This window comes from Microtus oregoni, unplaced genomic scaffold (assembly GCF_018167655.1).
Source record: "Microtus oregoni isolate MIOR12 unplaced genomic scaffold, Mior012 000001F_ref0000356, whole genome shotgun sequence".
In the NCBI taxonomy this organism is placed as follows: Eukaryota; Metazoa; Chordata; class Mammalia; order Rodentia; family Cricetidae; genus Microtus; species Microtus oregoni.
Genome location: NW_024543060.1, coordinates 9843790 through 9855017, shown reverse-complemented (window position 1 = coordinate 9855017; position 11228 = coordinate 9843790). Strand labels below are relative to the sequence as shown.

The 11228-nt window shown below is 54.2% G+C and overlaps 1 protein-coding gene across 1 annotated transcript; it reads right to left on the bottom strand.

Moving 5' to 3' along the window:
- Window positions 1–5492: 5492 nt before the first annotated feature.
- Window positions 5493–9259, bottom strand: Reep4 (receptor accessory protein 4). The gene is made up of 8 exons (XM_041668841.1): window positions 8666–9259; window positions 7838–7910; window positions 7407–7483; window positions 7197–7317; window positions 6659–6772; window positions 6337–6472; window positions 6052–6206; window positions 5493–5963 (listed from the first exon to the last, which is right to left on the bottom strand). Exons 1-8 carry the CDS (start codon window positions 8695–8697, stop codon window positions 5898–5900), a joined length of 774 nt encoding a protein of 257 aa, XP_041524775.1. The 5' UTR covers window positions 8698–9259; the 3' UTR covers window positions 5493–5897.
- Window positions 9260–11228: the final 1969 nt, after the last annotated feature.

The window sequence follows — 11228 nt, the reverse complement described above, 5'->3', positions numbered from 1 at the left end:
GGCGGGGCGGCAGGGAGGGGTCAGTGCCAGAGCTGGCAGGGGCAGTCGGGTTCTCACGGGTCAGTGATGGGTGCTGCAACCCACGCCAGCAGGCCCGTGCCTGCTGGACCACTCTCTCCTTGTCCTTTTCAGCTCTGGGCACACCCCAGTGGTTGGTGTCTTCCCTACCTCATTTTTCATCTTCACCTCCCCAAGCCCCTCTTCCTAGCATCTCTCTCAGGGGCACAAGGTTACACCAAGCTTTGGAATCTGGGAGGGCCTGCCGTCTGTCTGGTCTGTTCCCTGGTCTAAGGGCCTTGATTTCTACCAAGTGTCTAGAGAGATGATGGGGCCAGAAGCGCACAACCATCTGAAGCTCCAGTAGGGATTGCCTGCTGGGCTGCCCCATCCTCAATGTTCCTGGTGCTCCCAGGCCCAGCCTGGAGAGGAGCCCATGGGAGTGGCTCCTGGGAGGGAACAGCGAGTAGGAGAGGAAATGGGCAAACAGGGCACCCTCCACCCGAGGAAGCATCCCTGCTCTTCTGCGGGGGTGGTTCCAGAGCACACACACAAACAGACAGATTCAGACAGACACACACAGAAACCCACACGCCCAACGGGTGCTTCCCTTCCCTAAAGGCACCCACCTCCTGCCCCTCTACTCCCCTGCCTCTCCAGCCCAGTCCCAGTCTGAAACAGAAGCAATACCGCCTACTTCCCCATCTTTGCAGAAGGGATAGATTTTGGTGGCCACAACCAGGCCCCAAGTTACACCACCATCTCTGAAGGGGGGGGGTGTACCATGAAGAGCCCAAGGTCTTTCTCTCAACAGACAAGAGTGAAGGCAAGGAGCTTTTCATCAACTGTTGAGGACAGAATGGGTACTTGGGAGAGGAGGTCGGAACAGCCGAAACTGAACAGACTTGGTTCTTGTTGACATAGGTCTTGCTAACTCCTCACCTTCAGAGGCCAAGTCTGGTCAGGCAGGCTGGCAGGGATTGTTTACTTGACTGAGTTTTTCATACCCCTTTTCTTATTCACTTTCTTGGGGGTGACCTGACCGTAGTGTGCTATGGGAGATGAATGAGGGGGGGTCTAAAAGGGACTGGAGCCCAAGGCTCCAGCCTGGCCTCTAGCTCCCAGCCGGGCTCCTGGGCAAGGTGGTGGGCTGGGACATGCCTGTGGTCCCAGTCTAAGCCCTCTGGCCTACCTTAACGAAGGCCTGTGGGAAAGTCGTTGTTTTGGGGAAAGTCCTGTGGCTTGAGGCCTGGAAGAGGCCAGAGTAGAAGCTTGGGTTGTCCAGAGTCCCAAGGGCCTGTGGCTGTCTTCCCCTAAGGTAATCGGGACTGTCTCAGGGCAACTGAATAGGTGCCCACCCCTACACCTCCAGCTGCCATATCTGCCTGTCAGATTATATTGCCTGGACTAGACCAGAGCTCTCAGGGCTGTCTTTTGGAATGTTTAGGGGTAACTGGAGATAGAGGTGGGGAGAAGTATTACCCGTACCCCACCACATTCCTTGTCTTTGCATTAGAGACTATGCCACAGGCCAGAGTCCTTGTAGCTGGCTGTGCTGTGCCTGAGGATGGAGCAGAGCTGAGGACACACATAAAAGACACAAACACGGGGGGGGGGGGGGGTAAGCCACCCACTCCGTGGTCACAAAACCAGACCATGGACCTAGCAAGCTGACTAGCACCCCCAGACTCACATGGGTCCAGCCCTAGCCCGCCACGACCCCTCACGCACTGAGACACATGCTGACACACACACTCGTGCTGACAGGCATAGCCTCTCTCACAGCCAGCTGCCCTTTCTCCACCCCAGAGCCCCTTACCTGGGCAAGCACAGTGCCCCTCAGGCAGAGTAGCCCCCTGCCCAGGGGTGGGCAGCAGGCAGGGAGGGGGAAGGAGCCCCGGAGAGTCAGGCCAAGCTGCCACTAATCCGGGCGGGGAGAGGGGGGGCACACACGTCAGAGCGGGGACTGCCGGGTGGAGGGCATCTGAGGACATCCCCTCCCACACACGCGGCCGTCTGGGCACCTAGCCCTGCTTCCCCAGCCCCTCCATCCTTCAGACAGCTGAGGCTGGCCTCCCCCCATCCCACCCCCACCCCTGTGGCCATGCCTGAGGTGGGGGACACGGGGGGGGGTGATACCGGGCGAAATCTCCCAGGACCAGGGGGAGGGGACAGGGAAGGGAAGTGTGGAGATGCTGCTGGAGCCAGGAGGAAGCTCCGTGGTAGTTGCTATCCTCTCCTCTGGCCCACCCACCCACATCATTGACCTAATTCCTCTTCTGGAGCCCTCCTCTCTAGCCCTCCCCCACTGCCATCTAGCTTCCATTGTGTTCCAGGCTGAGCTCGGGTCTTGTGTGCCCAGCAATGTCAGCTCTGCCCCCAGGATCACCCAGCCCTAGGCACTAGCCTTCTGCGATGAAGATCACCTGTCAGTGCGGCCCAATCCCAGATGCTGGGTGAAAAATGGGGGCGAGGACCTAAGCAGTTACCCTCTGAATCCCCTCTAGTGGAGGACTGGGTCTGCCAGGACCCCTAACTCAGCCTGGGCTAGGGGTTATGTGGGATCTAGAGGCTTAGTGGACTGAGAGTGGAGGCTAAAAATACAGCCGTGGGTTCCTGCGCGTTGTGACCTAGAAGCCAGAGAAGGGGAAAGTGACTAGGACAATGAAAGGTCACAGGTCAGAGGGACAGTGATGGAGCCAGAGGCAGAGGACTAAAAGGATGGTAGGGGGTGAGGCAGAGGGAGAAAGGAAGATGAGAGAGAAGCAGGTAACAGGCCAGGATGGGTGGAGGGGGTGGGTATGAGGTCGAGAACAGGAAGGGGATCAGGGACCACAGAAAGTATACTCTAGGGACTGGCCTTCATGGGGTCAGGTCCTTTCCAGCCTTGACCCTACCTGAGACCAGGTACCCTGATATCAAGTTGGTGACCCTTGGAAGGCAAGAACATGGCTTAACCCCCACCCCTCTTAAGAGGCCGGCCAGAGGATCAGTGGTGGGCCAGGGACCCTGTTGAGGTGGATAGTGCTGGGTGGGGGTGTGCCTGGGTGGTTCTCAGAGAGGCAGAGCTGCTCTGAGGGATGTCCAGGTGATACCCAGTGCCCCGAGTCGTGGGCTCACATTTATGTTTGCCCAGAAATGCCTACACTTAGACATCTACTCATTTCTTCCTGTGTGGCCTCAGGATGCCTTGGTAGCCGGAGATTTTAGCCAGCCATTCATCACCAGAGACGCTGGTGGTTTGAGAGCTGTGTGGTGGAACTGAGGTGACACAGGACAGAGACACCAAAGCACAAGTTCCCTCCCACCCTGGAGAGGGTTAAGACATTGATGTATGTGTTGCTTTAGAAGCAACCTTCCTTCAGGCCTCTGAGGTGTCAGGCCTTGGAGATATGAACACGATGACAAACAACTAATTCTGTGCTGGGAAGTTTGAGAGGCTTCCCAGAGGAAGGGGTGACGCTTGAGCTCAGAAGTCAGACAACTACTACCAGATCCCACAGTTATAAAAATACCTCAGCCACTTGTTCTGGGCTGAGATACAACAGTAAAATAAGGCTGGTTCTGAAGTCACGACTGAGGAGGGACAAAAACATGTGACGTACCCAAGATGAAGACAGAACCCCTCCACGAACAACGATCCGATCCGATCGTAGGAACAGCAGATGAGAAGGCAAGGCAGAGGCAGGCCGGCAGAGGATTCAGGTACCTGAATTGGGGTAGGAGAATAAAGCTGAACAGGACTAGGCAGGGTGGGGAAGAAAGGGCAGAAACGATGGCATGCTGGCATGGACTTTGCAGAGCCTGCAGACACTGGCTTCAGCTCTGCCAAGGGGAACCAACCGCTTTTGCCCACCTCCCAGGCAGTACCGTTGGAGAGGAGAAAGCTCTTTCTCCCGTAAAATAGGCATGGGCCCGTTTGAGAGAATCCAAGGAAACCATCTCTGTGAAATGCCCAGCACAAGGTCAGGCATGTAACAAATATTCCATACATGCCAGGCTCCTTCTCTCTGCCCCCCAGGCAAGGAGCAGCTCATTGACTGAACAGTGATTAAGTACATCAACTCTGGAGCCAGACTGCCTGGTCCAAAGCCCAATCCTGCCACTTACTAGCTAGGCCACCTTGGGCAAATCACTTGCCCTTTACGTGCCTCTTTGGGAAATGGGGATTATAATAATAGTGCCTACTTCCTTGTCTTCTCACCCTTCTAGTATCTAGCGATACATCTTTTGAGTGAATTAATAAGGTGGTAAATCAGCATCACAATGAGTGGGAATGCCATAGAGGAAGCCACTGAATCCCAATCCCAGAGAGGCTAAATCAGCCACGCAGATTAGGTGCCTTCCCTCCAATAAAACCCAGATAATCCCCACACCAAGAGTTAATCCTCACAGGCAACTCCAATTTAGCAGCTCATGTCTGCCCTCCTTCCAGCACTCTCAGTCACCTCTTTAGCCTGAAGAGGGAACAAAGGGCAGATGGGGTGTAGAGAGGGAGCACCCCAGGGCACTATGTCACTCCAACATCAGGGACAGATGACCCAGGCATCAGAGGAAACGGATTAGAGTCAGTCCAGGGCAAAAGCCTGAGTCTCCGTGGATGGAGCAGGCCACAGAGCAGCAACTAGCAGCAGAGAAGGGCTATCATTGGCCCTGTTGAGCTCGGCATCATTCCTTTGGCCTGCCCCATCTTCAGCCAGGCCCCAGCGGGGCGAGGCTTTGGCTAGTCTCCGAGCTCCACCCACCTTGACCTGGAAGGTGGGGGCAGCTTGGCCCCAGGGAGCTGCTGCCCTCTCGTGGCTTCGTGTGCAAATTCACCCTGATTATACCTGACTGTTCACAGGAAGGTTTACAGAACTGAGACCCTAGCCTGCCTCCCCAGGTTTGCTCTGTGCGGTTTCCACACCCTCTCCATCCCTTTGCCTCTTCCTGTGAGAGCCAGTACTGACTCCTTACTCTGAGTAATCTTCAACAGTCTGATTCTTTTTCTGTTTTTTTGAGACAGGGGTTCTTTGTGTTGCTTTGAAGCCTATCCTGGAACTCGCTCTGTACACCAGGCTGGCCTCGAACTCACAGAGATCCTGACTCTGCCTCCTGAGTGCTGGGATTAAAAGCATGTGCCACTACCGCCCTGTGAGAGTCTGACTTTTGGTTTGAGGATTTGTTTTTTGTTTTGTTTTGTTTGTTTTTGAGACATGATCCCCCTAGTCCTGGAACTTGTTATGTTGACCATCCTGAACTTGAACTCACAGAAATTTTCCTGCCTCCCTGAGAACAATGTTGGGATCAAAAGCTTGTGCCATCACTCCTGGCTCCAGCCTGATTCCACGGGGGTCCCGAGGAGCTCAACCAGGACACTTGCTGTTGTGACTATCGGTGGCCTCCCCTTTTAGGCACAGAGATCTTCTGGCAGTCTTCCCACCCTTTAGCAGGAGCCTACAGAGGGCTGCTAGTTACAGTAGGAAATGTGAGGAGCCAAGAGACAACCAGGGAAGGCAGACACCATAGGTGTTTATTTATAAAAACATTCACAAGCCTGACCTCACTCACCAACATGAGACACACAGCTAGGACACACGCACACCAGGCCTTGGGAAAGGCTGTCAAGTACTTTGAAGGACAAGAAGGAATGAACACAACTGGTTGGACTTTTGATTTCATCTATAGGGACTAGTGGGGCTCTGGTCCCATGTCTGGAAAGGGAAAAGGTTGAGGAAGGCAATAAATAGGCCCCTGGGTCTGGCCTGCTTTGGTATATTGTAGGTGCATCCCCATGCTGAGGAACCACACCATGTGCCCCTTAGGCAGCTGCAGAAGTCAGAAGGGGCGGAGCCCAGGCAGCTGGTGTAGCAGCAAAAGGTCCCCTGCTGGCTGGAGAGGTAAGCTGGACTCTGCAGAATCTAGCTGTCCATGTCCGAGGGCATCGTCTTTTTCCGGGTTCTGACCTTCATGGAGCGCGAGGTTCCCTTGGGGAGAGAAAGCCAACATACCATGAGTGGCGTGGGCATGGTAGCTCAACTGCCATCCGTCACACTGTCCTTCCAATGCACTGACCTCTCGCACCAATGGCTTCCTCCTGACCACCCGAAGGCTCTGGCTGCGGCTCAGAGGTTTCTCTCGGGGCCGGACAGGAGGCTTGGGGGCTACCTCATTGTCTGACCAACACTCTTCCTCTGTGTCACTATCTTGCAGGCCGCCCGCCCGGTACCCTGTGGAAAAGAGGCCAGGGAGGGCAAAGCTGAACATTTCTGCAAGCCTGGAGCCCCTCCCTGCTTCCCTTTAGCCCTCAGAGAGGCAGACTTCCCAGGTCAGCCCTGGCTGGGTTCCTTTTCCGCTTACCAATCGGGGGTCTGCGTCGGGGTACCTGGTCTTCCAGGTAGAGAGGATCTTGGTAGGTGGGGGCAGCGGTGTCAGGGATAGAGCGGAGGTCTTGCATGGAGAAGCTCCGCAGCCTTCCAGCTAGAGCGCCCTGACTCTAGGAGGTGAGGGAGGGAGGCACTGTATTAATGGCAGAAGAGGCCTGGGAAAGGCTTTAGCGGGGAAGCTGGCCTTCAGCTCATCACTGGGGCACCAGATTCAGAACTGAACTGGCTCAGAGCTACGGGGGGGGGGGGGGGGGGGCGGGGGCGGCTGAGACTGCTAGCACCGGGGCCCAGAGCACCTTGGTAGCAGCCTGCACAGCAGCCGAGGCAGCGATGTTGAGGCCCCGCTTCCCGAAACTCAGCATGGTCTCGTAGCTGCGCTCCCTTGCCTGCACAATGCACGCATCAATCTCCTGCAGACCCAGAGTGGAGAGCTCAGGTCAACAAAGGAGCCATTTCTCTGCGGACCCCGAGAAGTCACTGGTTGTCATCGTCCCTAGCCCACCCCTATCTAGGACCCAGGAGTTAGACAGAGGCTCAGAACAAAAACTAAGAGCGGGGTTCCCCGTTCACACACCTCAATGAGTGTCCCTTCCATTTTTCCATGCCCACATCAACTTCCTGCTGGCATGTCACACCCCTAAAGTCCATTCATGTGTATCACCCAGGTAGAGGAGGAGAGCCAACCCCTTTCACAGTCCCACAGCAAATCTGAAGTGGACAGGAAATTAGACCCAGACATCTCCACCTCCCTGAACCTGAGATACAGGGCTCTCTCTGACACACCCTCTCCCAGACACAACCATCTGTGTTCTTCCTCTACTCCCCCTGGAGTACCTTCTCATGGCGGGATAGGGACGGGTGAACAAACTTTCGGTAAAGCAGGCTGGCCCCCTTGGTGTAAGGCGAGAGCAGCCACAGCACGAAGGCCATCTTGATCTCATAGTAAAAAGGGAACCTGTGGGAAGGGGAGAAGTGTGTGTGAGCTGGGTGCCAGGTGGTGGGTAGGCCTTCCTAACCCATGGCCTGCCAATCCTTGTGCCAGACCAGGAAATGAAGACGTCCGTGAAGGTCTCTGCTGCCATGAAGATTGCAAAGACGATCCAGTACATCATCCACCGGACCTGTGGGTCAGAGTGCACAGAGCTCAGCTTGGGAGCCTGAGGTGCCAATGCCCGCCCCCGGCTGCCCAACCCAGAGATTCCTGAGAGCCAGTCCCACTGCATTGCTGCATTTCCCCACGTCTGCTCAGAGGGAGCCCCTGAGAAACCGCCTTTCTCAGTGCGCACCCCAGCATGCTTCACCCACAAGATCCTCCATAGGCCTGCTAATGGCTGGCCCTCCTTCCAAACTCCCTTGACCTGGAGTTTGAGGCCAGCTCAGGCCTTCCATATCACCAAGTCCGACCACCCCCTCCCTGACCACTCCTCAAAGGTAACCACATTAGTTAAGCTTTCCTGCCAACCCTTGGCACTCACATATTCTCGAATGTTCTTGCTCTTCACAGCCTTGTAGGAAGCATATGCAGGATACAGCATCCCAAATATGAGCCTGGAACAGCAGCCATAGGAAGTGTGAGGGGCACCATGCCCCACCCTCTCCCTACCAGGTGGCTGATTCCCCCAACTTGGGTGCGAGGTGGCAGTGCCTGCCCTGTTTTTCCCGCTTGGCTTGCACAACCCAAGGTGCCTGAGTCAGTGCCCTGGAGGCTGCCTCCCCACCCGGCTGTTTACAAACATCCCAAGCCTGCTCAGGCCTGCACTGATGGCCCATGGGTACAGGATAGCCTGAGAACACACAACAAGGTGGGTGAGGGCACCAGGCTGTCCCCTCCCACCACACGCAAATCAGGCTCAGGGCCACCAGGATGCAGAGAGAGAGAGACAGACATCTGGGCCAGGTATTGGAATATCCAAAAGTGAGGGGTAGACTTGGGAGGCCCAAACTAGGGTGGTGGGTCATGTGGCTGCTCAGAGGGGAAGGAGGCACCTGGGTACTCCGCCCACTGCCGAGCCTATTGCCGTCTCACGGGGCTGTGGGTGGCAAAGCCTGACCCTGCCTGCACCTGCCTGCAGTGTGTGTGCGTGTAAGAAGGGTCCCAATCAGTGTACAAGGATGAGGGTTGGGAACAAGGCACTCAGTGACCAAGGTCCCACTTCAGACCTCGAGGACCGTTAAGCGTGTGTTAGGGAAAGGCTGACGAAGTTCAGAAAACTCTCTTCTTTACCAAACGTTCCCAGCTTCCACCCCAAAGGCAGGCTGACACTGGGGATCGGAGGAGGGGGGTCTCAAGGGGCCATACTCACACCACCAGGCGACAGATCATCCAGGACACCATCCTGACAGTCTTGGGGATGGCCCCCAAGAGACAACCGGAGGGACGCTCACTCAGGAACTGGGGGCAGGAGCCGAGTGGTGCTGCGGTACACCTGTCCCTCGGTGTAGGCAGAAACCACCAGCCCTGACCCCGACCCCGTAGTGCGAGGAGTCTGGAGAACCCGGAACCAGTGGACTTAGGGCCTTGAAGAGGAAGCCGACTTGGGAGCTGGGAGGGCGGACCCGCGCCGCAGAATCCTGGCGGCTCAGTCCAACGACTCCTGCCGCGGAGAACCGCGAGTTCGCCCGTTGAGGGCGCCGCTGCTAGTCCCGGGTCGGGATGGCAGGTCCCGATCTCCGCTCTCCCGGGCCACCGGGGTCCTGGGGTGGCTGACCACCTGCACCAGTGTCCGGGGCGGAGTTTGTAACTCACTTGAAAGTTGCACGGAACCTGGTTCTGCCCAACCCCAGTGCTCAAGCTCGAGGCGCAGGCGCAACGGAGCCTTCAGAGGGGCGGGGCGAGGTCATGGAAACAAAAGGCCGGTCCCTTAAAGCGGCGACGCCACGCGCATCTCCGAGCTGGGGCCACAGGTCGAATAGTGTTCCAGATCTGAAAGGTCAGCAGGTGGAAAGTCACAACGGAAAGACAGAGAGGAACAAAACAACCCGGACTCCTAGTGGCACACACATGAACCCCTGAGGCTGAGGCAGGAGAATTACCAGTTCAGGCTGGGCTACAGATATCTCAAGACACTGCCGCAGATAAACAAAAGGAAAAAAGTTCAGAATGAAAGAAAAAAGTAATTGCATTGGAGTCTCCCAGTGTCCTTTTCTTGGCATTTCTCCCTCTGTAAATGAGATAGAGCACGAAATGAGTGCGTCCAGCTGGGGATTCAGGCACTAGTTAGAGGCAGACTTGGCTGATCCCACTGTCTTAGTGGTCAAGAATGGGTCCGAGGTCATCCTTCCAACAGTGGGTTTCAGGGGTCCACTTCTCTCTAAAGCGGTTTTCCAAGGTCCATACATCTGGGCAGTCTGACCCCAGTGTCTTGAGATGCTGATCTGGGTTCATCCAGGTCTTTACCAGAGGTTTGAAATTCTACCTGTTTCCAAATCAAGTATACAGATATCATAAAAAATTCCAAAACCAACGCTTGCCGTTTTGTGCAGTGCTTTTGTGCTCATGTATTTATTGCTGTGTGAAATGATGGGGTTATTAAAGATTCTTCTTATGAGGTCGGCCACACTGGAGAGGTATAACATTTGATGAAACTTGGATAATTTATCATTAGCGTCATTATTATTTTGGTTTTCAAGATAGTTTTTTTTTTTTCCCTAGAAAGGTTTTCTCTGGGTAACAGAAGAGCTCTGACTGTCCTGGAACTCACTCTTTAGACCAGGCTGGCCTCAAACTCAGAGATCCACCTATCTCTGCCTCCCGAGTGCTGGGATTAAAGACTTGTGTCACCACCGCCCAGCTTTAAGATGTTTTTATTTATTCTTTGAGAATATGTTTGATCTTTTTTTTTTGTTTTGTTTTTTTGTTTTTTGTTTTTTGAGACAGGGTTTCTCTGTAGCTTTGGAGTCTGTCCTGGAACTAGCTCTTGTAGACCAGGCTGGCCTTGAACTCACAGAGATCAGCCTATTTCTGCCTCCCAAATGCTGGGATTAAAGGCATGTGCCACTACTGCCAGCTTTTTTATTTATTGTTTGAGAATTTCATATAATATATTTTTGATCATATTCTTTGCTATCCCCCACCCCAGATGCCATCTCTCTGCTTCTTGTCCCTTTTCTCTCTCTGAAAACACACGAACATGACTTCGGGGAGAAGCTTCCTCTTATAGCAGATGGGAATAAATTAAGAGACCCACAGTCAGACATATGCATAGAATGAGAGACTTTGGAACTCTCAGCCCTAAAGGAAAGGTCTCCACCAAATCTCTCCCCTAGGATCAGGGAGCCCCATGGAAGAGGAGGCAGAAAGAGTTTAAGAGTTCGAGGGAATAGAGGACACCAAGAAAAGCAAGGCCCTCTAAATCAACATGGTCGATACTTGTATGAACCCACAGAGACGGCCACAGCTTGCACAGGGCCTGCATGCACCATGAATCTGCACCAGGTCCTCTGCATATATATCGTGGCTTTCAACGTAGTGTTTTTATGGAATTCCTGAGTGTGTGCTCCAGTGGGTTTCTGTTTCTTGTGCCCTCTCTTTGCTTGTTTCCCTTCTGCTTTTTTTTTTGTCCAATTCCAGTGTGTTTGTTTTGTTTTATCTTATTGCATTATATTTTATTATCAATTTGAAGCAAAATTTTCTGTTTATTTTCAGATGGGAGATGGAAAGGGAGTGGATCTGGATGGGAGCGGAGGTGAAGAGAGACTGGGAGAAGTAGAGAGTTATATTATGTTAGAGAAAAAAATACCCTCCCCCACCGCCGCCGACAGGGTTTCTCTGTGTAACAACAGCCCTGCCTGTCCTGGAACTCATTCTGTAGAGCAGACTAGCCTCAAAGTCACAGAGATCCACTTGCCTCTGCCTCCTGAAGACTG

Excerpts from the sequence above, each read along its gene's own strand:
- Reep4 (XM_041668841.1), bottom strand. The coding sequence starts at position 8,697 with ATGGTGTCCTGGATGATCTGTCGCCTGGTGGT. Across the intron at positions 7,911-8,665 it reads ATGATCTGTCGCCTGGTGGT|GCTCATATTTGGGATGCTGT; the intron begins GTGAGTATGGCC and ends CTGCTGTTCCAG. Across the intron at positions 7,318-7,406 it reads ACGGACGTCTTCATTTCCTG|GTTCCCTTTTTACTATGAGA; the intron begins GTCTGGCACAAG and ends CCCTTCCCACAG.